Source organism: Apodemus sylvaticus, chromosome 7 (genome assembly GCF_947179515.1).
Source record: "Apodemus sylvaticus chromosome 7, mApoSyl1.1, whole genome shotgun sequence".
Classification (NCBI taxonomy): Eukaryota; Metazoa; Chordata; class Mammalia; order Rodentia; family Muridae; genus Apodemus; species Apodemus sylvaticus.
The window spans coordinates 73,601,772-73,628,685 of NC_067478.1; the positions used below are offsets into that span (position 1 = coordinate 73,601,772).

General features: G+C 44.6%; 1 protein-coding gene across 2 annotated transcripts in view; it reads left to right on the forward strand.

Moving 5' to 3' along the window:
- Positions 1–17,478: 17,478 nt before the first annotated feature.
- The window catches only part of Etfa (electron transfer flavoprotein subunit alpha), a 56,710-nt gene continuing 47,274 nt past the window's right edge, over positions 17,479–26,914 (forward strand). Inside the window, exon 1 of one of the 2 annotated variants that reach the window (XM_052188291.1) lies at positions 17,479–17,650. In XM_052188291.1, coding sequence (XP_052044251.1) covers positions 17,612–17,650 — 39 coding nt within the window. In that variant the 5' untranslated portion in view covers positions 17,479–17,611. The remainder of the gene's footprint in view (positions 17,651–26,914) is intronic. The other variant, XM_052188292.1, reaches the window with a different exon arrangement.

Sequence of the window (26,914 nt, forward strand, 5' to 3'; positions counted from 1 at the left end):
CCATAAAGGATGGGGACAAATGAGCACTTTTGTTGAAACAGAGAGAGAGAGAAAGAGAGAGAGAGAGAGAGAGAGAGAGAGAGAGAGAGAGAAGGAGTGGGAGAGGGAGAGGGAGAGGGAGAGAGAGGAGAACAACCGTTCCCTTCTAAATCACACCCTCAAAGGCTGCTGGAGAAATACAAAAAGAACTGGAAGCCAGGCTAGATTCTGGGAAAGGAGCCCACCATAGAAAAGGACTATGACTGCAGCTGCAGAGGAAAGCTGCAGTTCCCCATCTTTCCAGAAGGGGGAGACAGGCTAGCTTACTTGTGGCTTGGGAGTGGTTCCCAGCAGTTTTACACCAGGCACAGACAGGCTAGGAGCTAGGTACTAGTCTCATGCGCCCTACTCTAGTCTCAACCTCCCTAAGGTGTGTAATCCACACAAGACTTCTGAGCTTCCTCCCAAGCAGGCCTACATCACCAGGCCAGCTTGGATGTCCACTCAGCCGCATGGCTATAGTCAAATTAGAAGAATCAAAACCATATATATTAATTTTAAACATTTTTTTAAAAATTTACTTAAACAGATAACAAAATAATTTTATTTCTTTTTTTTTTTCATGTGTCTGTGTGAGTGTATGTCATGGGAATGTAGGCGTCCACACAGACTAGAAGAGGATGACAGATGCTTCCGGAGCTGGAATGTGGGGAAGTTGTGAGCTACCACGAGTTGATGCTGGGAAGCAAACCTGGATCCTCTAAAAGCAGCAAGCATTCCCGACAGGTGAACTAGCTCTCCACCTCAACAAAGTACTGTACTAAGGTCTGACATTTTCCAGGATGCACTGGATTTAAATTTGACAGACTTGGGGGCCTGTTAGGGTGCTTGCATTTGTTATGACAGATGGAAACCTGACTCAAATACAGGCTCTCCCTTCTTCAGGCTATTGCTCTTTTAATGGCTTTTAGGAATATCTTTAATTCTTTCCACCACACATTTACAAGAAACCAAATAAGTGGATTTTTCTCTCCTGACAAGAATCGGAGATTCTCGTCCAGTTTTGCCTAACTCATCACTTTGCATCACAGCAGGAAGTACAATGGCGCCCAGGACTGGGCTCCAGCCAAGGCCCGCGGAGCAGAGTTCTCAGATGAACCTCAGGAGATCCTGCTATTACAAAACATCTCCCGGAGGTCTGAGTTCCCAAATTAGGTAATACAGGAGATAAGAGAATCTGGGTTGTCACCTCTCCTCCGAGGTGACTGTCCAAGGTCTAATCACAGACAGATTGTGATTAGAGATTAGTGAGACTGGGGTGGGCACTAGCCCACGGCAGGGACCCCAGTCAGGCGCTCATCTGCTGGAAATGTGTAATTGGTTTGGAGGCCGCAGCTTCCAGCCACATCACTGCGCTGAGTTCCATCTTGATCAACTTGAATTATGGACCATGTGTGTTATTTATAGCTGCCTTAGACATGCCTGATAGCTGAGAACAAAATCATAATGCCCCGTGCTGCAGCTCTCGGCCGCTGCTCCTCACTGCTTGCAGAGAGGAGAGATTTATCGCCACTGGCCTCTTCACACCTAGAGCTTCAGGGAGAGTCTGCGCAGTAAGCCCAGCCCAGCAGGCTGGCTAGTGCTCCAAGGCTCACCCTGCCTCTCCTGGGATTTCACCTGAGGTGGGGAGAGGAAGCCAGATAGTGGGATGGTCACAGGGTAAGGCCTGCTGGCTTTGCCAGAGCCGGGTGGGGCATAGAAAAACCCCAGCTATGACTGGCACAAAGGGGACAGGACTTGGCTCTAACAGGAGCAAAGCTAAGGTAGACAAGAGTCGGGTGATCTGGGTCTCAGCCTCATCAGCAATAGTTTTTGTGTTTCTCTGTTCTGTTGTCCAAAACCTTGCTTTACACTATGAACTCTTTTTATTTATGATTTCAAAATGAAAGCCAAAATAGTAGAACCAGATGCCTCCTTGTCTGCAACCAGTGGGGAAAGATGCCTTGTTTTCAGAACCTGGAAAACCTCTTTCCTGTTTCACCATCCCAAACGGGAATAGATTCCAAAGCAATCACTAGCAGGGAACCGTGGATTCCCTTATGACTTAGACTCAGCATAGGTACAAACATGACTCAATGGAACTTAATAAAGGTTTACAAATGAGCTCTCCAGGAAAATAAAACTGTTTGCACATAATTAGTCTATATTTTATAAATAAAATGTGTTATTTCTTTAGTGATGTAGAGGCAGTGTTATACACAGTTTGTGACTTTGGGCTATAGTGTCCAGACTGAAACCCAGAGTTTCATCCACACTAAGCCCCGCACCCCTGAGCTCTGGCCTTAGCACAGAGCATGGCTTTGTGCCAAAATCTGGCGACTCATGATTGCATATGTAAGTAAAAATAAGTACCTCTCCTATAATCAACGATAAACAAGAATAAACATACTTTAGAGTTAGTATATTCTAAAAGAAAATACTAAAAGACTCGTCATTAATTAAACAAGAAATGTGTTAGGTGACTATGAAGAAAGCTGTCTCAGCCTGGGTCACAGGAAAGAAAGCAAATCACAAAGCCTGTTTTGATATGAGCTATGGGAGATCATTTCTCCCCTAATTAATGAATAGATGTATAAATCTATAAAAACAAACCGGTATAGCACAAATATAATTAAACTGCTAGTGGAGTTTGATAAAATAATTCTGAAGACAAATGAAGGTGAAAGGCCCCAGAAAGAAGCAAGTTTATCGGTTTACCAAAGAGAAAAGTGGTTTTTATTTTTACTAGACACTCACACCTGTGGTGACGTCCTAACAGTGGAAATGGTTGGTGGATGAAAAACAGACAGGGTGAATAACCAGGAAAAGCCAAATCACCAGTAGCGATGAAGGGACTCTCAGGGCACCCAACTCCATGAAGGACAACAGTCGGTCAACAAGGACCCCACTCCATGAAGATCAAGGACCCCCACCTTATCCAGTCCCAAGATCTCAATGTCATCTCTGCAGCCCTGTACCAGAGCAACACTAAGAGGGAGCAGCCGCTTGTGTTGTACATGCAGGTGTGTGTGTGTGTGTGTGTGTGTGTGTGTGTGTGTCTTGAGAGGAGGAACACAGGAGTTGGCTCGGAGCAAGCACAGGCTGGGGATGATGTAAATACTGAGCTCTGTATGAGATTGTCAAAAGGTAAGTCATGCTTTTGAAAGGGGAAATTGGGCCTTTGACTTAGTGATTAAATGGATAGGAAATGGCTGCACACTAGGTGAGCCCTTCGGCTGCAAACTGTACCAGGCCCTCTTGCACCCTGCCACTGAGCCCCGCCCCACCCCGCAGCCTGGTTGGTAGACAGTGTTGATCCACTGCACACCATTTACTCAAATCTTTTTCACACGAATTCAAGATTCCAAGGACTGATACAAGCCTCCAGCACTATGGGAGCATGTGCGTGCCTCTCCTACAGCTTACAGCGAGCCTGGCCCTCCAAGTGGCATGGAGAGGGATCTGGGTAGGAAGACACATAGATTCATTGTTTGTGACAGACAAGGGGTGGGGGTCCTGACAGAAGTCTCAATGACACACAAAGAATTCAACCCTTGGTAAGAACATGGTGAACATCAGCAGAAGTAGGTCGGCAGAACGAAAACCTCTGATCAACACGGAGACCTACAGCTTTGTGAGTGGCATGAGTTAGCTATGTTAACAAATCACTACGAATGCAATGGCTTAAAGCAACAGACAGCCATGATTTTACAGCCTTCGTGAGTCAGAAAGCTGGGCTTGGCTGAGATGGGTTCTCTGTTCTGAGTAGCACAGAGCTGAGGTTCAGGAAGTGACTGTCAATGATATCAGATCAAGGTCTGACTAAGGAAGCACTGATTTTCAGGTTCCTTCAAATTGATGGCAGGACTTGTGGGCACTGGTGGCACACACCTTTAATCCCGGCACTCAAATGGCAGAGGCAAGCGAATCTCTGAGTTCAAGGCCAGCCTGATCTACAGAACAAGTTCCATGACAGTCAGGGCTACAGAGAAAACCAGTCTTGGAGGTGGGATGTGTGTGGCAACCCCCCCCCCAAATAAAACCAGATTGGTGACAGATCTCACGTCCTTGCAGTTCAAGGAGGGGGGAGTCACAATTCTTTGAGTATATTGTGAGTATATTTAAGTATATTGAGTGTAAGTGTCCTAGATAGCTTCATTTGTCTTACAGAAACTGCCTAGAGTCATTTTAATGGAGCTTCAAAGGAAAGATTGTCCAATCTGATTGGCCTATGGACTTGTCTGTGAGAGACTTTTAAAGACTGATGTGGGAGGTCCCAGCCCACAGTGGGAGCACGGCGGCACTGTGCCCACAGTGGGAGCACGGCGGCACTGTGCCCACAGTGGGAGCACGGCGGCACTGTGCCCACAGTGGGAGCACGGCGGCACTGTGCCCACAGTGGGAGCACGGCGGCACTGTGCCCTGGGGCAGGGGGCCTGGCCTACAGGAAATCCAGCTTATGAGAGCCAGAGAGCCAGCGGAAGGCAGTGTCTCTCAGCGGTTTCTGCCTCCAGCTTCCTGCCTTGAGTTTCTGTCCTGATTTCCACAAATGATGAATTGTGGCCCGGCAGTATATGACGGCATAAACACTGCCCTCCCCGAAGTGCGTCTGGTCATGGCATTTGTCACAGACCATACTAGAACACAAGGGGTGGCTCACTGGGAGTCTCTAAGGTATGTGTGTCCATTAGAAGTCAAACAAGCAAGGGGCTTTAGCTTTGTGACTTGCCTGGGTTGGTTGGTTGGTTGGTTTTGGGAGAGGTGGTTTTTGTCTCTCACACTAACAAAGATTTAAAAAAGCAAAAACCTGAAGATTTTGTGTGGGCCAAGAGAGGGAAACCTGGCTCCCTGACAGCTGGGGGGGGGGGGGGCATGTCTGAAAGCATTCAGCCAACTTATTAAAGAAGTCTAACTCTAATCTCTTTAACCTAGAGATCTAGCTAGACATTATCTTAAGGAAATACAGGTAATTAAATATTTAATCCTGTGCCTCTACATTGAAATGTTATTTACAATACCAGAGACTGGAAAGTAAAGATGAACAAAAGCAGGAGTGGGGCTAAATAAACTGTGGTTAGGGTGCACAGTGGAAGAGCTGTCCCGGGCTCTGGAAGCAGGGTTCACCTACTGAGCACAGCTGGCAGAGGGCCAGGCTTCCCCACTCACAGCTCTGTGAAACTGCACTTCTTAACCTCACCTCACTGACAAGAACAAGTGTAGCAGTGCCCACATCCAAGTTCCTCTGAGGATTAAATGACTCTTCCATGTGTATGCCCCGCAAGTCAGAGTGAACAACTTTGAAGGAGGAGAAGAGAGAGGAGGGGGAGGACGAGGAGGACGGGGAGGAGGAGAAGGCGGCTTACTGGCTGTGCTAGTTGATTTTAAACTTCACACAATTTAACATATCTGGGAAGAGGAAATCCTAATTGATAAAATGTCCCCCTAAGATTGTCCTGTAAGGAAGCCTGCACAGTGTGTTCTTGATTAATGACTGACCTGAAGAGGGCACAGCTCACCTGGAGTTGTGGCACCCCTGGACAGGTGGCCTTGGATGGTATAAGAAAGCAAACTGAGGAGCAAGCTGGTAGCAGCATTCCACCGTGAACTGAACCCAAGTTCAGTTCTCAGCATCCACATGGTGGCTCACAACCATGTATAACTGTAGTTCCCAGAGAATCAAAAACCTCTTGAAATAAAAATAAACAGTTAAAGAAAAACCAAAAGAAAAAAAAGTCTGAGAGATGGACATACAGGGGATTTTTTTCTAGGTCATTTGCAAGATTGTATTTTACAATCTATTGGTGTACCACTAGATTCGAACAAAACCTAAAAGACATGCTTTGAAAGATAAGCCAAGGTACACTGCCCAGCCTTTGCACGGTCTATCAGCCTGCCTTTTTCTCAGTTTCTATGTCTTCAGCTTCGCTGGAAATGTTCAGCTTCTAAAATAAAGATCACAATCGCCTGACTTGTAATTACAACGGTGGGAAGGAGGAGATTCACTGCTTTCCTAGCACTTGGATCATGGTAATACTTTAATTACCAAGAACATTTTAAAGGGAGTCTCTCTTTTCTCTTTCTCATGGGGAGAAAAATTTCTATTTCTGGAACGTTTAGCTACAGGCTATTTCCTGTAGCCCTCTAGAACAGAAGCTCCTGGGTACAAGTACTATGTCTATACTCCTAAGCCTAGATGAGGGTTGTGATAGCTAGTTTTAATTATCAAATTGAGACACTCTGCCACAGTGGTTCTCAACCTTCCTAATGCTGCTACCCATTAATACAGTTCCTCATGTAGTGGTGACCTCCAACCATAAAGTTATTTTTGTTGCTACTTCATAACTATAATTTTGCTACTGTTGTGAATCATAATGTAAATATCTTCTATAAAGATGATCTTAGGATAGATAACCCTTTGAAAGAGTCCTTTGATTCCAAAGTGGTTGAGAAACACTATTGTAGCATCACCTGGAAAGAGAGTCTCAGTGAGGAATTGTCTACATCAGATTGACCTGTGGGCATGTCTGTAGGGGACTGTCTGTCTGTAGGGTACTGTCTGTAGGGGACTGTCTGTAGGGGACTGTCTGTCTGTAGGGGACTGTCTGTAGGGGACTGTCCTGCCTATATTAATTGAGGTGATAAGACCTACCCACTATGGGTGGCATCATTCCCTATGCATGGGGGTTTGAGCTGTATAAAAGTAAAGAAAGGAAGTTGACTGAACATAAGCATTCATTCACTCCTTGATTTTGACTGTAGATGTAATGTGACTTACTGATTCAAATCCTTGCCACTTCAACTTCCTAGTAATGATGGCCTATAACCTAGAGCTGGGATCTAAAAATAAATACTTTTTACTCTAGGTTGCTTTTATCAGGGTATTTTATTACCGCAATAGTAAAAGAAAATAAGACAAAGGTTCACATACACAGTGAATGCTCAATAAGTAGCTGTTAATGGCATCTGGGTATCCTTCTGAGTACTTTGCACACTGGTGGTGGTCATTTCCAAGATGGTACCCAAGGATCCCAGCCTTCTACTATGTTTATCTGGGGGTAGTCACTTCCTAGATTATTCCAGCAATGACTAAGGTCACTAGTAGAATTTAGCAAGTCTGATGACATATAGTACTGAGTTTAGGTTAGAAAAGATAAGAAGAGGGTAGGATCAGGGAATACCTTGTGATAGGGAAGTTAACCTGCAGCCAATAGCAGCACAGTGAGTCTGAGGCAGTTCTCCAGTCCCATTTGAGCTTCACAGACAGCATTCCTGGCCACTACATGAATACAACCTCAGCGGAGATCAGAGCCACCGCCACCAGCTAAGCTTCTGCAAGACAGCCATGCTGCATACACTAGGTAAGAAAATAGGTGTTATCTGATGCTAAGGAGGGTGTGGAGCTGCTTGTTAAACAGCAGTAGGTTAGATATGAAATAACCTTCCAAAGGCTTCTATCTTAAAGGCTTAGCCCCAGTTAGTGGACCTTTTGAGAGACGATTTGATCGTCAGGGCACTAGCTTCATCAGCGGGTCCATTTGCTGATGTGCTCATACTGAATGGGCAATGTGGAGTGGGCTGGAGGAAGTAAGTCACCGGGGTGACTTTTGCAGGGTCTATCTGGCACTACCCACTTGTGTCTTCTCTCCTCTGCTTCCTAGCCACTATCTCTGCTCCATGATTTACTTTTGGCCACAGCACAGCCCAGACACAATGAAGCGAGCAGGCTGTGCACTGTAACCTCGAAAGTGTGGGCTCACAGTTCTCTGCCTTGTGCTCATCCCACAGAGGTGTTCTGTCAGAGTAACAGGGCGTGGCGTCACACACACTTTCCCCCACACCCACGCAGGAGGTGTGAGTCTACCTGCTCTACAGTCAACAGTTCTGAATACAGAATGGTATTGTGTGACTAGCTCAGTGGAACCCAGAGCGCACTGAATACAAGCCCAGGGCAGGCATCGACACTGCTCTCCAGGGCAGGCATCGACACCACTGCTCTCCAGGGCAGGCATCGACACCACTGCTCTCTAGGGCAGGCATCGACACAGCTCCCCAGGGCAGGCATCGACACCACTGCTCTCCAGGGCAGGCATAGACACCACTGCTCTCCAGGGCAGGCATCGACACAGCTCCCCAGGGCAGGCATCGACACCACTGCTCTCCAGGGCAGGCATCGACACCACTGCTCTCCAGGGCAGGCATCGACACCACTGCTCTCCAGGGCAGGCATCGACACCACTGCTCTCCAGGGCAGGCATCGACACCACTGCTCTCCAGGGCAGGCATCGACACCACTGCTCTCCAGGGCAGGCATCGACACCACTGCTCTCCAGGGCAGGCATCGACACCACTGCTCTCCAGGGCAGGCATCGACACTGCTCCCCAGGGCAGGCATCGACACCACTGCTCTCCAGGGCAGGCATCGACACCACTGCTCTCCAGGGCAGGCATCGACACCACTGCTCTCCAGGGCAGGCATCGACACCACTGCTCTCCAGGGCAGGCATCGACACCACTGCTCTCCAGGGCAGGCATCGACACTGCTCTCACTCAGATAACCTAAGCTTTACGTCTGTTGCTCGGTTACCATTTGGGGTTTCAACATCTGGTAATAATAAGATGCACAATTATTAAAAATATACCAAGGGAAACTGTTTGCATAACCTATAAATGCTCGGTTTCACAGTCATGGATTTTAAATGGAGGGATGACAACCCATGGGAGGGAGAAGTAGAGCTGAGATGGACATCTGAAAATGGTTCCATTTTGACTGTTCAGTCAAAAGCACCCGTGAGTATTTCCGTTCAAATAAAGAAGTCCTGGTGGCAGATGTTGCTGGGGTTTTTTTAAATGTCCATTCTCATGCCATGTAATTAGAAAGGCAGGCTGTCCTGCAAAATAATTGCTTGTTGAGAATACATGGACATGGAAATAGGAGGAATCCCTATCTATTGATCCACACTGAATTGAAGGAAGGACTACTTGTAAACAGGACCATGGAGTCTTCATAAGCTTCCAAACACTCAGTAAAAACAGCAGATCAGCTGTGAAAATAGAGCTTCTAGACGCGTCTGAGCCTCCCTCTTACCCAGACATTCTGCAGCAGCCGTGAGGAGTGGGTCGTAACCAACTGGAATCTTACAGATAGCCAGCAGAGAGACCTGTAGTGTTTGCCTGTTTTGCCTGGATGATGAACTCATGTGCATGCAGTGCCTACGGAGACCAGAAGAGAATACTAGATCCTCTGAAGTTACAGGTGGTTGCAGGCCACCGTGTGGTGCTGGGAAATGAACCTGAGTTGTCTGGAAGAGTGGCCAGTAATCTTTACCTCTAAGCCATCTCTGCAGCCCCGGCACTAGCTTTCTTACAAAGGCCAGGGCCACCTGCCTAGAGAAAAACGCTCCACTGATGGGCCATAGGCTAATCTGATGGAGGCAACTTTTTCAAATGAGAATCCCTCTTCCCCGATGACTCCAGGTTTGTGTCAAGTTGACAGCTACAGCTAAGTAGAATATTAGCAGAATGTTTCAGGTCCATCTATGCTGTACCAGGGACCAGTGCTTCACCATCTATTACTAAGTAATATTATATTATACAGATGTATCTCTTGTCTATCAATTGAGTTATTTTACCTTGTTGGCTATTATGAACAATACTTCTTCTCCCCACTTCCTTAAGATTTTTCCCATCATGTTTTTTTTTTTAAGTCCCCTTTCCTCTTTCTCTCACATATACATTTAAATGTAGGTTTTATACATGAGAGAAAACACTGTATGGGGCTGAGTTTGGGTTATTTTTCTTGTCATAATGATTTCCAGTTCCAGCCACTTTCCTTCAAATATCATGATTTCATTTTTCATTACAGCTGAATAAAATATAATTGTGTATATGTGTGATGTTTTCTTTATCCGTTTGCTGATAGACATCTAGGCTGGTTCCATTTCTTGGCCATTGCGAATAGTGAAACAGTTAACATGGGTGATTAAGTTCCTCTGTGCTGTACTGACTTAAAGTCCCTTGAGTCCGTGCCCGAAAGTAGTATAGCGGGGACATATTATAGTTGTATTTTTACTTTCGAAACAATCTCCTCATTGACTTCCATAGTGGCTGTACTATATATGCTCTTACCAGAGTGAACAACAGCTCCTCTTTTCCTACTTCTGCGCCAGCATTTATTGTCACTTGTTTTCTTGGTGATAGTCATTCTGAGGTAAGATGGAATCCCAAAGCATTTGCACTTCTTTTGAGAATAGTCTGCCCCATTCATTAGCCCACTTGCTATAGTCTATTTATTGTCTAATTTTTTGTAGTATATATTCTAGATATTAATTCCTGATCTGATGTACAGTTGTCAGACCTCTTCTCATTCTGTTTTTCTTGCCTGGCTTTCACTGGGTTTTGTTATTGTAGCACTAGGGATTGAACCAGGGATGTGGGTCTGTGAGCTAAGAGCTATTCTACTGAGCTAAGCCCATGTCCCGATTCCTCTCCATTCAATGAGCTGTCTCTTCACTGGGCAATTGTTCCATTTCCTCTGCAGAGGCTTTGTGATTCCATGTATCTCCACTCACCAATTCTTAGGATTAGCCCCTGGGCTGTGTGAGCCCTTTCCAGAACATTCTGTCCAAAGCCTGTATCTTCGGGTTTTTCATCTATAATTTCTTCTGGAAGTTCCAACACTTCAGAACTTACATTAAAGTCTTTGAATTGACATTTGTTCAGAGGGAGAGATAAACATCTCATTTCATCCTTCTGCACATGGACTTCCAGTTTCCCCTGTATTCCTTGTTCAAAATCTGTTTTTCAATGTAAGGTTTTGACAACTTTGTCAAAAAATTAGGTAGTTGTAGATGTGTAGATTTATTTTTGGCCATTTGAATTCTGGAATGGTTAGATCTGATTCTGTATAAAATGTCATTGAAATTTTGATGGAGAATGTATTGAATCTATTTGATATTTTCAGTAACAGCCATTTTCAGATAAACTTAGTTTTTGTATCTTCTACTGCTTCTTTATTTCTCTAGTCTCTGAACGTTTTCATTATAGAAGTCCTATTTCTACAAAATTTTTAAGGTTATTGTTAATTGGATTTTTTTCTAAAAAAGTTATTAGTAATATATAGAAAACTATTTACTTTTATAAGTTGATTTTAAGCCTTACCACTTTACAAACAGTTTTTATCAAGTTTGAGAATTCTTGGTCTTATTGGTGTTTCCAAACCTTTGAACACTAAACTGAATAGGAGTGAGGAGTCATCCCTCCTGTCCTGTTCCTTATTTTAAATGAGATGCTCTCCATTTTCCCCAGGAGTAACATTGGCTATATGCTTGTCATACATATCTTTTATTATGTTGACTGTGTTCTTTTCTATTCTACTCATAGTCTCTTCTAGGTCTTTATCATGAAGGAATGCTGACCTTTGTCAAAGGACTTTCTATGTTGAGATGATCATGGACTTATTTTCTTAAACACAATCTTAAAGGTGTATTTGACACCAGACACCCAGAGGCTTCCACCTGCCATGTGGCCTGCCCACCGCAGACACCACTACAATGAACAAGTCTGTGGTGGAGAGATGGGAGAGAAAGAGCATTATGAAGAGAGGCAAAGCTGGAGATTCAGGGGTGCTGAGAAATGCTTGCACTGCCACCTGAGGCCATAATGATGTCCTGACCTGTGCTTCTGCCAAGGTCCTGTCTGTGGCCCTGCAGCACCAAGGATCTGTTTCCACGTTTGCAGACCATGCTATAGACAAAGGCCAAGTGGATATCCCCAGTCTGGACTGCCACCTAAGGCCATGTGAACTCAAGAGAGCTGGTCCCACTTTTTGCCGACTGTCATAAGCAGGAGAGCTGGCCCTAACAGCATAGGAGCTGGCAGGCTGACCAACTCAGCTACCACCCAGCCCCAGATAGAAAGCTTTGATCTGACCCAATATTTACCCCAGCTATGAACAGCTGGAGTGTGGGAAGGGGCCAGTCCTACAGAACCAAAGCTGCAGGATTTCCACGACACAGAGAAACAACAGGGCATCAGAGAGAAGTCCCAGTGAGGATTCAGTATTGATGGTGTAGCAGAAGCCAGAGGTCTCAAATCAGACCTCATTAAAATGAACATTTGCAAGTAAAGCAGTTTGGGCAAACATTGATACACCTCAGCTTCCATGGCAAGATACTTTTACTTATTCATTTATTTTCTTTTTAATTTTTTGCGTTCTTTTGGGGGGAGGTTTCTAAGTGCGGAAGATGATGTGAAATTTGTAAAGAATCAATGAAAAGTTAATAAAGAAATACCCTCAGGTTATATCATAAAATGTATTTTATTATCTCTAATTTGTATGCATGTGTATATGGGGTATGTGCGTATCATTGCAAGTACCTACAGAGATCAGAGGTATCAGATTACCTGGAGCTGGAGTTACAGGTAGTTGTGAGATGCCTGACATGGGTGCTTGGAATCAAACTCAGGTCCTTTGAAAGAGCCAACTTTCCATCCTAAGGCCATTTTCTAGTTTTTCTGATGGTTTGTCTCTGAAGACTCTTGTAGTAGGTGTTTGGCCTGCTAATGAACACATATATCACATCTTTTAGCATGGGTATATAATGTCTTTCTATCTAGTTTAACAACAAAGCAACTTATGTCTTAATGGACTATTGCTCAGTTTACCAACTATCCCGTCTTTTCCCACTGCCCAATTCTGCTTCTATTACATCCCTAACCATTCAGGTGAATCCTAGACCATACCTTAATATGCACTTTAGCCTTTTCTCATAGCAGGCTTTTTGGAAAAACAGTTCGGGAAGTATCTGAAAAAAAACCAGCAATGTAAGATGGGGCTTCAGATGTACTTCTCTTTGGCACACTGGCGCTGAGGACCTGACCACAGCTGGTTGCTGGACACAGATAGCTTTAGCATAACTGCTAGAAGTTATATTAGTGTTGAATTAAAGTTGTGTGCTTCTGGTATGTAACATACTGGACATTTTGAGAACTATGAAAGGGGAGATAGTATCTACAAAGAAAACAGCTTGAGGAGTGGTAGTCTGCTATATGAAAATATTACAGAAAATTAGGAATAGTCAGTCAAAATGACCATTTAAAATGAAAAGAGCTCCTTAACAGTACACAACGAAACACATGCCGGGATGTGGCCTTTACGGGCTGTTTCACACTTAGCTCACCAGTACTAGCCCTGAGGATTTCAGACTGCATGTGGAGGATGGTGCTAGACGAGAAGAGCCACGCCCATGTGAGCAGCTGTTGTCCAGCAGGCGCCGCACCTCTCTGGTGTCTTTACTAGAGTAGATGAACCTAGTGTTAAATACAGTTTAATGGTCATTGATTTGCCAAGTGAGTTCTACCCCTATGAGAAAAGTAGATTCAAAACTATCCATCCAAATATAATAAGCAATGCTATATATTTACAGTTTTGCTCCAGGGCTATGCTAACTTTAGCATCTGTCATAACATCCCGAAGAGAGTGAGACCATCTGGACACACAGCAGAACAATGAACTACCATATCCATGATGTCATTCTAATTCAGCCAGATGGACAAAAAGTGGATAGCACATCAGAGACATTCATCTAACACATATACTTCAGAAAGTGTGTGTGCGTGTGCATGTGTGTGAATGTTTATCCTCTCAAAGATTCAGGGACTTGCTGTATCACAAGATATTTAGGGGTCCAGAGACAGCAGCATGCTAGGCTGTCCCATCCAAATGAAGAGACAAGAGTACATCTTGTACTTCCCAATATGAAGAAGGAATCCTATGCCTGATAACTCTATGCCCTCTTTGGTCCCTGAATGCAGTCCATTCTATACCTAAAAATACTGCCCAGTGCACATGCCAAGTGACATAAAAGGCTGCGGGCTGTGAGTGCAGGTCAGTGCAAGGGGTCTAGGCTGCAGTTCAAACAGCACTGCTACTTGGCCACGTGCGTTTCTATCCTGATTATAAAAAGATATAGTAGAGACTTTGTGACAAATTCTGCTGGAGTGTCATAACTATAGCATATGCAAGACCATGATGGGAAGTATAAATTTATATGTCTTAAAAACATAAAATAAAAACATCATCAAATAACTACAGCAAGACTTCTGATTTGATACTGGACCTCATCATAGGGTATCAAGTAACCAAATGGTTAGAGTTAGCCATCGTGAACTGGACTCCATAAAGACCATCAAATTATAGTATCAGGTAGGTAGAAGCAATCTATTCTAGGGTGGGAACTGGTATATTTAGGAATGGGTGCAAGTAGAACCAGAGGGTATAGTAACTTGTAAAGCTGGCAGTTTAGTCCCCATGACCACTGTTGTGCCTGCCCCAGGTAATACTTGGCTATAGGGAGACCCCCTTACAGCCTGCTAATGAGGAGAAACCACTCATGTGACTTATGAGCTGTCTGTTCAGTATGTGAATTCAGGCTGAGGATGGAGGGCAGGTACACTGCAGCCTTACTTAGGGACATTTTTGAAAGACAATGGTGAAGAAAGATGGTTTAAGAGCTAGAGCTTTAGAAAGGTATGTTAGTCAGCCATTTTATGGGGATAGAGAAGCAGAGGCTAGAGGTCTGGAAAGCCAGGGACAAGAAGGCTTAGAATAGAAGCACGAAATGTATGAAAGAATTCAGCTTGGAAGAGGAAACAAGTAGTCAAGACAACAATCCTGGGCTAGCTCACTCAGTTAGCCTTTGCCTGGGCTAGCTCACTCAGCCAGCCTCCATCATTTTCCACCCTGTGCTGGCACTAACATATGTACCGTGATCACATGGGAGAGAGAAGCAGGAACATTAACAGCATGGGCCCTACCTACAAAGACTGAGGTCACTACTTGTAATGGTCAATCTTGACCCCCTGACTGGATTAGAATCACCTAAAAGGTAGACCCCAGGGCATGTCTGTGACAGAGTTTCCAGAGAGGTTTAATTAAGGGGTAAAGACCCCCACACAGTGAGGGTAGCACTTCTTCCATGGGCTACCTTCCTGGCAATCTCCACTCTCTTGGTTCTGTCCCCCCCCCCCTTTGGCCTTCTCTCACCTTTGTATGTCTGTCTCTCTGTTTGCCTGTCTCTCTCTTCTCTTCCTCTCACCCCCATGACCCTCATGGCCTGGTTCTGTCTACTGGTCATGTTAACTCAACTTTCTCTACATGCTCGGGACTCTTCCATATGCCTCTGGCTGGACTCTCTGTCAGTCTCCAAAAACCCTCCTCAACCATACGTCTGAGCAGTCATGTCCTTACTTTATACACCTGGTGTAGGAAGATGAGCTGAAGAAGTTTAGGGTAGAGTCGGATGAGAAGAGCTGAGAGGGGTCACAGGTACTGAGTAAGCCTGCAAGCCAGCAGACACTTTGGCATGCTAACGGGTGCCACAGTTAACCACTTGGCCTGACTTTCTTTTGGACCTGATCATTCCTATTGAGCTATAGCTATCATCTAGGAACTCTGGGCACTTATGTGCAGGGCCCAATGGTCAGGAAGGAAAGCTGCCATCTTGACCAATAGTGATCTAAGAGGCAGTGAATGCAGCTCAATTACCCTGGCTTGAGAAAGGCCTGGCGGTCAGGGACTCCAGTCCTCAGTACTTGAGGCACCATTGAGCTCAAGCTCAGTGGACAGCCTAGTAGGGAGAAGAGACACTGAGCAGCCAGAGTCTAACCTCTCGTCTCTACCAGGAATCCCGGAGGAGCTGTGCCTAAATGAGTCAGGCAGCAAGGACTGGCCAAAGGCAATTCTCCTCCTTCCTTCCCCTCCTCCTTCCTTTGTTCTCTGTACAACTATTTCTACAAATAGCAAGCAGCCATATATAAGCTAGCTAACAGAAATTGTACTTCTGCCTCCAAAGCATCTCTAACCCAGTGGGAAAGAATTCAAACACCTATAGGGGACACTTTGATAACATCAATCTTCCATATGCACATTTCATAAGTACATTTGTCTGCGCTTGACATACATGTAAATATAGAAACATATCTAACTGTACCCTCCCTCCAGAAGTTCTTCAGGACACTCTTCTGTCTTCAGAATGAGTCTGGTGATTTGTTGCAGATCTGCACTGGCTCTGCTCTGCCCAGAACCATCATGCTCTATGGGCACTGTGCCTCTACAGGGCATGGCTGCTGCTGATTCACTCGAGCTGAGGATGTGCCAGAGACATCTCATGTGGGAAGGAGAGGAGTCTCTCCTCTTTGGTGTCTTGCCCTGTCATAGAGGCAGGAAGGAGGTAGTTCATATCTCATTTTAAAAATGTTTTTTAATAAAAATATTCCTTTTGGTTTTTACTTAAAGCACTCTTCTCTCTTCTTTCAGTAGGACTTTGAGTCTAGTGGGGGGTGTGGGTTGGAAGAATAAAGTGGTGATAAATAGAATGCTAGTTGTCCCCCCCCCCCCCCCGCACGAACACAGGCGGGCGTAGGTGGACACAGTCCCAGTTCTCTGCAAGGGTGATCTTGTAAGATGGGTTCTCACTCTGTTCACAAAATGAAGAAAGTGAAGAAAATAAAGATTCATTGTAGGGGACCAGAGTAAATCATTGTGAAGAAATACTACAACGGGCTAGCTCTTTTTTTTTTTTTTTTTTTTATATTTTTTATTTTTTTGAGACGGTGTTTCTCTGTATAGCCCCAGCTGTCCTGGAGCTCACTCTATAGACCAGGATGGCCTCGAACTCAGAAATCCACCTGCCTCTGCCTCCCAGAGTGCTGGGATTAGAGGCGTGCGCCACCACCGCCCAGTTTATGGGCTAGCTCTTAAAGGTGAAATTCACTCCTGTGAGGTAGGGCTTGAGCTTTGCGGGACATCCTGTGCAGTCCAGAGGGCAGGTAGATGGGTCCATCCAACGAGCAAGAGAGATTTTAACAGCCACGGGCACTGATACCAGGGGGTGGAAGTGGGTCTGACTAAAGGCAGGGAAGAGGAGGGAGAAGTCCTGGGTGGCCATCAATCCTGGCCCTCGTCTGCTGGGGTGGCCCACCTCCATCCCCTTCTGCCTCCTTCTGTGTAGTGTGTGCTGGGATCTTCCCATTATATCTTTCTCCCTCCCAAATATCGCCAACTCAATAGACCCTTTACAGGTAGTAGTTAAAATTAAGTTATTAATAGCTTTTTGTTTTGAGTCCCGTAAGGTCCCCTGGACGGACACCTAGTTAATGCTCGTTTAAAATTCTCCTCACCTGCGACTGTTTGGGTTGGCACATTACACGTGCAGAGCTGAGACTGCGCGTGAAAGAAGGACTGGAGTGAGGGGGTGTCCTTCACGGGTGGAAAGAAAGCTGCATGCAGCAGGCCAGTCAGTCCAGACAACCGTACCACTGAAGGTCCGAGACCCTCGCAACCGCTGGCGCGCAGGGCGCACACCCTTACCTTTGCCCTACTCCCAAGACCCGCCTCTAACTTTCCGCTTTCCTCATTGGCTGCGCGGCCGCCCAATGGGAAGGGTGAGCCCCGCAGTCTGGGCCGAAGCTGTCAGCTCTCGTGCTCGCGTCTCGCGAGCGTTCGTGTCTCTGGTGGCGGCGGCGGCGGCGTCTCCCGCGCGCTCCGGGTGTCTGAGGCCGAGGGTACCCAGCTGGGCTGACCAGAACAGAGACAATGTTTCGAGCAGCGGTGCCTGGGCGGCTCCGGCGGGCGGTGAGTCCCGACAGGGAGGGCCGAGCAGGTGACGTCCGAGTGGCCGCCTGCTGACCCTGCCAGGCGAAGGTCACGGGCTCCCACCATCCGTGTAGACCAGTCGTGCGGTGCCCGAGACTCGGGTCAAAGTTCTGGCGCCTCCGCCCTTGACCTCTTCCGGGTCGCGCTCCCCCAGCCCGGGTTCCCACGGCCCCGGCTCTCGCGGGCACTCTGGGGCTTCTAGGTTCTGGAGCTGCGTCCCCTAAGGGGCCAGACGCCGCCGCGGAGCCCCCGGGGAAGAGTTCGAACCTGGGCCCCCTGTGGCCGCCCCGAACGCCCACGGTCAAGCGCAGGGGCGGCGTGGCGCCTTAGATGCCCTCCTGCTCCGCGGCTTGGCCGGCGGGGCTGGGACGTCCCAGCCCGGGAGCCAGTCTGGAGAAGTCGCAGACTGGTGTGGCTGAGTAGCCTGGAAACTTGGTAGTGGGAAGTTTTCAATGCTTTTTCCGTGGTGACAAAGTTTACCATTGGTCTGTTTTCCGAGGACTTGAAAAAAAAAACAAACAACTTTTTTTTTTCTTGTCGGAGTGCTGTAAGGGAAACAGCCATTGAAGGCTGGCCAATTACACGTAAGGAGCTTGTAGATTCTCTAATTTACATTAAAGTTGCTCGAGAAGCAATACAGTCTGCCATGGCCGACAGGTCATCCAGTTTGTAACTTTACTACCTACTTTTTATTTTAGTGCCTTTTACCCCAGTCACCACTGGGATTTTTCTGTCTGGGACACAACTTATGGGCTTCTTGGAAATTTGAAGACCTTTTTTTCTCTTTCTTCCTTTCTCTTCTCTTTTTTTCTTTCTTTCCTTCCTTCCTTCCTTCCTTCCTTCCTTCCTTCCTTCCTTCCTTCCTTTCTGCTCCTGTTTTGCTTTCTTGTTCCATTCAATGTGCCACTCCTTGAAAAAAAAAAAACACATCGTTCAGGATCCTAGACCATCTTTCTCCCATGAGATTTTTTAACCTGCTTTCTGTAAGAGAATCAATAAGCAGGTGAAAGCCATGTGGTGTTTGTTTATTTGTTGCGGGTTTTGTGGCTAGCTTTTATGCTCAGCATAATTGTGATAGGGAGAATTTAGAATTTGGTAATTTTGTAGAGCTAATGGGGGCGGGGGTGCGTCCACAAAGCCAGTAATCATACATAGGCAGCGTTGCCAAACCTTTGTTGTGATTTGCCAAGAATTGTGACCTTGGCTTATTTTTAAAATTAGAAGTCAAGGGTAGTAGAGTACTGTTTCTGAAGTCATTAATATTTTTAAGATTTGACCTGCAAGCACGAAACAAATGGTGTGAATATACTCAAATGGACCCACAAACACATATTTTAACTTTTTAAATTTTAAAATAATCATAGGTTTATAGAAAAGTGGCCAAAAATACCTCCCCCCCCCAAAAAAAACCCTCATAATTTCCCAGAACCCTTCCTTAAATTTCAGTATGTTAACAGTTGACACACGTTTCATTTCTCAATGTACACACACATTGTTTTCTATTTGAGAGCATGTCCTTGATGGTCCCTTTAATTCTAAATGGTCCCAAGGTTGAAGCTAAGGAATTTGCTCTGTAGTAGAGCCCATGCCTTCTGTTATATTCATAGTACAACAAAAACAAGCAAATCACTGATTTACAGCACTCTCACACACACTGTCAAGATAGCTCAGTTCCTCTGGTTTTCATGCTGATTTCGTCTTTATTAGAAAAGTTCCTCAGCCTTTCAATTTGACACTGGAGTTTTTATGAAGCACAGGCCTTCTGCTTTGTAGCTTGTCACCCAATTTAGGACTGCCTGACATTTCCCTCATGACTATCCTGTACATCTGTACTGTTGGCAGGGACGTCAGAAGGGGTTTGGGCTCTCAGTGCATTGTATTAGGAGGCACACTACTAGATTGTCCCACTAGTGAAGATCTTAACTTCAGTTACTTAGCTAATAAGTTATTTGCTGGGTTTTCCCAACGTTAAGTAAATACCCTCTGTGTAATTTTTAACTAACTACAAAGAGTGAGACTGTGTAAAGCTGTTACTCACAGACTTTCACACACTAGTTTTAACACTTGATTGAGAAATAACAGATGATACTATAAACCTAAAATGATTTATCTCAAATCTCTGCCCTTTTTTTTTGCATGTTTATGTATGTGATGTATTTGTGTTTGCATATGTGTAGGTGCAGGTGTGTGTATGTGTGTGTGTGAAGCATACAGTAGTTGAGTATTCTAGCTGTTGAAGTTGCTCCTAACTCTGGAATTACAGGCAGCCAATAGATCTGCTTTTAAGAAAAAAAAAACAAAAACAAAAACCATGGGTTCTGGAGATTCACACTCTTCCTCACACTTGGCGGGGCAGGTGCTTTATCCACTGAGCTCGCTCACTCTCTCTCTCTCTCTCTCTCTCTCTCTCTCTCTCCCTCCCCCTCTCCCTCTCTCCTTCTCTCCCTCTCCCTCTCCCTCTCTCTCCAGCTTCTACTCTTAAAAAAATCAAACAAAACCTCTGTAGCTATGATTTCTGTAAAAAAACAAAACAAAGCAAAACCAAACTCGTGTTTTTCCTAATGACATTTTTACTGTCAAAGCCATTTCAGTTTCAGCTGATTGATCTGTGTCACTGAGCAAGGTTCTTCTGGAGGAAATCCTCAAAGTCACCTAAACAAAGGTGTTTTTGTTTATTTCCATCTTGTGGAGATAAGGTCTTGTCTAGATTTGACTGACCCAAGGCTCAGTAATCCTCCTGGCTCTTTGTATCTGTTAGGACACCCATCAGGGAAGGCAAGGCTGTACTGAGTTATAGAGCTAGAGAGTGCACTCAAAGAAAATAGTCTAGGATTTGCAGTTGGTATTCTTGCTGTGTTATTGTATGAGTTATTAATTTGTTTTTAAAGTTTTTTGTTGGTTAGTAAGAGCCTATTTTTTTTTTTTTATGTAGTAAGTGAAGCAATACTTTGAGGTCATTTGAGTCCTTTTTTCTGTGTTCATTGGCAGACAGGAAGGAGCATCTGTCATGACTGAGAAGCTGTGAACTATTAAGGAGAGGACATTTTTCAGAGCCCATTGTCCAACATTGATGAATGACATTGAACTCTTATGATTCACATGCAAATTTAAATTTTGTTTGAAAGAAGGGAGCCAATTTTTGTGTGATTCTGAAAATTTATTGCATAAAGTGATTTCATTAAAATTAATGCTGTCTGCCAATGTGTCTACTAAGAGTCTTGTCTGTTTTTAAAATGAAGTAAATTGACTGTTTTTAATATTATAATCAATGTCATATGACATTTCTAGTCATGGTTGAAAGCTGCTCTGTTTTATTACTAAAGAGGTTAAAGCAGTTTAAGTACAGAAATGTAATCTACATTTTATTAGGACAAAATGTATGTTAAGTAGGGATAGGAGACTTTAAGTATATATTATTTAATCCCTTTAAATAGTATTTGGCAAGATTTATAGTTCATTCTCACTGTTTTCTGTTTGTATTTTTAGTTAAGAAGGAAAAGCAAAACAAAGTCTTGCTCCCTTCCACCATCCCTCCGTACCTGTTCCCTATGTCTACATTCCATTTACTTTCTTAAAGGTGTTTGGGAAGAAATGTTAGTGTGGCTCTTATTACTCTATGAGATGGTTTGCCAGGGTGCTAGGACATGGAGTTGCAGTGACAAGAATGCTAAGAAACTCAGTGTAAACAAAGCAGTGTCAGTAGTGTTGAGTTTGAGTAGGAGAAGGGCCAGGATTCCACTGGACTAGCTCATCAAGAGTGTGACCAAGAGTGTGTGTGACCAAAGCTCAGTGCTGTGGAAGAGATGGGAGCCAGTTTGCTGTGAGTAAAGGAGAAAAAGGCAAGCTAGTAGGGGGATCTGTGGATGATAAGTTTGGCTCTCAGAGGGTATAGGGAGGGTGATGACCTCTTTAAACCCTATATTCAAGAAGTATGCTACCCCATAACAGACCAGTCGGCTTTGTACAGGCAAGCAAATGGCTGGAATGGAAAAGAAAAGAAAAAAATTACATTTTACTGTTTGAAACTAAGCGTAGTCAGTATCTTGATAAATTCCCAAGAAGCATAGTGGGTTATCTATGTCAGCGACTTAGCAAGTTATATACTGCCTTGTGATGACCAGTTGGATTGTCAACTTGATTGGATTAGGGAGTCCAGTATAGTAACACTAGTCTGTAATCCCAGCACTCAGAAGTCAGAGGCACACAGATCTTTTGAGCTGAAGGTCAGCCTTGTCTATATATTGAATTCCAGGCCATTGGGGCTATGTATTGAGACCCTGTCTTTAAAAAAAAAAATCAAAACAAAACAACCCAACCCCTGTAGACATTAATAAGTCACATCTTTGGGTTTGTCTATGAATGTGTTCACAGAGTTGTTTAACTGAGGAGGGCCACCTGCCCTGGAAGTAGAGGTGGCTTCCCTTGGGCTGATGTTCTACGTGGAATAAACAAGGAAGAAGGAGAAAGTCACTTTAGCATCAGTATTCATTTCTCTCTTCTGCTCCGGGAAAGAAGCCCAGCAACAGCAGCATGCTCCATCCCTGTGGATTCTGCCATCCTTCTGCTGTGATGAGCTCTACCTTCTTAAGCTAGAGCCAGAACAAATCCTTTTCTCATTAAGTTGCTTCTTATCGAGACACAGCAGTGATTAACTTACAGATGGTGTAGGAACTGTTGCTTTGTAGGTTTCAGATACTTTGGGAAACCTTTCCATTTAGTCTGTCAGCATTCACTGAGTACCACTTAAATGTCAGACACAAAAGTAGATTCTGAATTCATAGTGAAAGCTATCCCTGCCTGTTTGGTAGCTTGGAGAGGATACATGCTAAGCACACTAAGAGGATCAGTGTAGGAAGAATGAATGGGTGTTTGGGGAGCATAAACTCCTTTGGGGGCTGGAGAAAGTAGAAGGAAACTGAAGTTTACTAAGCTTCTTACTACACAGTAATGAAAATGGTGGTTTTCTCTAACTTTTTATATTTTTGTTGCCTGTGGTACCAGGAATGTTAGACAAGTATTCTGCCAATGATCTTTTTACTTTTTATTTTGATTCAGATGGATAACTTTGTAGCCAAGGCTGGCCTTGAATTTGTGTTCTTGCTATTTTAGACTTATTAGGAGCTAAGATTCCAGGTCTGTCCAACCGAGCTAAGTTTTTCTTAGACTAAAACTGTAGGCCATTGAGATGGCAGAGTGGGCAGGGGTGCTTGCCATCAAGCCAGGCGGTTGTAATTTGGCAGGTCCCTGGAATCTACATGGTGAAGAGAACTAACTCCCTTAGGTGATACTCTGATCTCCACATGCTCAGTATGGTATGTGTGTGCATACACACACAAAATACTTCCGTTCTTTGTGATGGAAAGATGCCTCAGTGGTTAAGAGTGCTGAGTCCCCCAGTACCCACTTGTTGGCTCACAACCATCCATAACTCCAGTTTTAGGGATCTGATAGATTCCTTTGAGCTCTGTGGTCTCCAGGGGGTGCATATAGATAGATACATGCAGGCTAAACATTCATACACATAAATATATCTAAAATTAAAACGATCATTTTCTTTTTACTTTTGTCTGTTTGAAATCAATCACCTTACCATTGTTTTGACTCAGTTCATGCCCCGTGTGTTAACATGTTATTTTTAATATGCTGTTTCTGAGGCTGAAGTAGGAAAAAAATATCTGTCACATTAGTTAATTATTTAAAACTGTCTATATAAGGGGAAGGAGAAAGATGGCTGTGGCCAGCGCACCTGCTGCAGAGCTTCTTGGAGTATGAGAGACCCATGTTTCTAGGAGAAAAAAAGAATCTGCAGAGCCAACAATACCACCAGAACAACTGAATACAAGGAATGGAGGAGGCTTATGTATAGACACACAAAACCGCAAGGAAAGATGGTTGAACAGAGCCAGAAGAATCTATACCCTGTGCTGTTCTGTCTCAGCCAAGAAAAGTCATTCCTGATGAGAGTGGGGCTGTTGACCAAGAGATATGCATCTATTTGGAGCTCCCATAGAAACAGGTCCTTGCTGAATGGGGCTGGCTCTAGGCCTACAGGCTGGCTTCCCTCATGGAGCCACTGTAGCTGTGGCTTGTGCTGTTTGCCCTGCTGGGAGATAGAAGGCACAGGTCAGCAGTGCTGCCCACAGGCTACAGACACAAAAGTTGAGCCTGGAAAAGCTTGGATGGCAGACATTGAAGGCAGGGAGGTGTGCAGCAGCCAGGACCTCTCACAGAACCTGCTCCAGAAAGCCTTACTTAGCTGCAAAATCACCCTGACTTTAGGCAACAGTAGGATATTTAGAGGAGTCACAGCAATGGTCCAATATTTATGGTGCTTCAGAAACTAAAAACCTTGAACCAGGCCAACAACTCATGCAACTCCTTTGCATATTAATGATTTTTTTTTGTATGCAAAGCTGTCTGGGAAAAAAGGCTATGTGACACACTGCAGACCGAAGTGCCACTACAACAAATGAATATTTGATGGAGAGATGGGAAAGATGGGAATGGAGCAGTGAATGAGTACTGGAGAGGCAGAACTAGAGACATAATGATAGCCATGAGAGAAGGTTGCAGTGGGGGAGGGGTGACTAGGACTGATAGGGTGGTGTGCAGCAACCAGGAGCTTGCACTCCAACTCAGCCCTGAAACGTGCTGCCTGGCTCTAACAACAGCAGGGTGTCCAAGATGAAGAATGGTTTGTTTTCTGGGTCGGACCTCCTCCACAGACCTCTCTGGAGGCCACTTTGGTATCCATTTTCTGCTGCCCTAAGCGGCTTTAAAGCCAGAGGTTCACGTGGATGGTTGTTTGAGATGTTTTTTCCTGTGTAATAATACCAGGTGTCCTAGAACTTTGTGTAGGCAAGACTGGCCTCAACTAACAGAGTTCCTCTGCCTCCTGAGTGCTGGGATTAAAGGTGTATACCATAATGACCCACAAGGGCCATATTGATGCCTATACTGCCACCTGAAGCCACATTGATGTTCTTGGCCTGTGCTGCCACCAAGGGCTGAGATTGGTGTCCAGAGCCCATGCAGTGGCATAAGACCAAGCTGAAGTCAGTGGCATCTGCTGATGCCAAGGACCATGTAGATGTCTGAGGTCTGCACTGTAGCCAGAAACCATGTGTAAGTCCACGATCCAGCTGCCTGCTGACTGAAAATGCAAGGGAGAGCAATACTTTTGCCATGGTAGTGATGACTGCAGAATGAAAGCTGAGAAAGAGGGACGTAGACTGCTTCTCTGAAACCGAAGCAGACAATCAAAGATGTGCAGTGCTCTCTTCACTTCCTTTTTCTCCATTTCTCATGCAGCCCTACGAGATCAGATCCGATCTTCTTTATTCGTATCTCTGCTGCTGGTTTTCATCTGTCATGTTGACTCCTAAGCTTACTTCCTTTCCTACTGATTTACTTCATGAGCTGCACCCTTCACCCTTCGCTTCTCTTCATTTGAAAAACTAGCTTACAGTTGGTTATACAGGAACAAATCTTACTTCCCATGAAATCTTTGACCATGGGAACTATTCTTATTCATTATTTTTTCTTTCTTGGTTTCTTTGAAAATATCGCAGGTGACCATGAACCAGGTTTTGGTGGTAGTTTGATATTCTGTGCTAGATAGGCACTTTTAATTCTAAAACATATTCAAAGAGTTGAAACACCAGCAAAATTGCTGCTTCGTGCCTTTAAAACTTTTTAAAATTACATCTTTCAGTGGAAGATGCATGCACATACCACAGTGTATACATGGAAGTCAGAAGACAACTTGTGGATTCACTGCTCTCTTTCCACCATACGAGTCTGGTGTGGAACTCAGGACTTGAGGCATAGGGCAGGTGCCTTCACCAATCTTCAAACTTTTATTTTTTTTAATATTTTTATTGGATATTTTCTTTATTTACATTTCAAATGTTACCCTCTTTCCCGGTTTCCTACCGGAAACCCCTTATTCCATCCCCCTTCCCATGATTCTGTGAGGGTATTCACCCACTCACCTTCTCCCACCTCCCTGCCATCATATTCCCCTACACTGGAACATCATGCCTTCACAGAACTAAGGGCCCCTTCTTCCATTGATGCCTGACAAGGCTATCCTCTGCTACATGTGCAGCTGGAGCCATGGGGCCCTCCATGTGTACTCTTTGGTTGGTGGTTTAGACCTTGGGAGCTCTGGGGGTCTACTTGGTTGATATTATTGTTCTTCCTATGGGGTTGTAAACCCCTTCAGATCCTTCAGTCCTTTAACTCCTCAATTGGGGACCCTGTACTCAGTCCAATGGTTGGTTACGAGCATCTGCCTCTGTATTTATCAGGCTCTGGCAGAGCCTCTCCGGAGACAGCTAGATCAGGCTCCTGTCAGCATGTATTTCTTGGCATCCACAATGGTGTCTGGGTTTGGTGACTGTATATGGGATGGATCCCCTGGTGGAGCAGTCTCTGGATGGCCTGCTCTACACTTTGTCTCTATTTCCTTCCGTGAATATTTTGTTTCCCCTTCTAAGAAGGACTGAAGCACCACACTTTGGTCTTCCTTCTTGAGCTTCATGTGGTCTGTGAGTTGTATCTTGGGTATTCCAAGCCTTTGGGCTAATATCCACATATCAGTGAGTGCACACCAGGTGTGTTCTTTTGTAATTAATTAGGTTACCTCACTTAGGATGATGTTTTCTAGTTCCATCCATTTGCCTAAGAATTTCATGAAGTCATTTTTTTTGATAGCTGAGTAGTACTCCATTGTGTAAATATACCACTTTTTCTGTATCCATTCCTCTGTTGAAAGACATCTGGTTCTTTCCAGCTTCTGGCTATTATAAATAAGACTGCCATGAACATAGTGGAACACGTGTCCTTGTTATGTGTTGGAGCATCTTTTAGCTATATGCCAAGGAGTGGTATTGCTGGGTCCTTAGTTAATAATACTATGTCCAGTTTTCTGAGGAACCACAAGACCGATTTCCAGAGTGGTTGTACCAGCTTGCAATCCCACCAACAATGGAGGAGTGTTCCTCTTTCTCAACATCCTCACCAGCATCTGCTGTTACCTGAGTTTTTTATCTTAGCCATTCTGACTAGTGTGAAGTGGAATCTCAGGCTGCTTTTGATTTGTATTTCCCTGATTAAGGTTATTGAACATTTCTTTAGGTGCTTATCAGCCATTCCATATTCCTCAGTTGAAAATTCTTTGTTTAGCTCTGTATCCCATTTTTAATAGGGTTATTTGATTCTCTGGAGTCTAACTTCTTG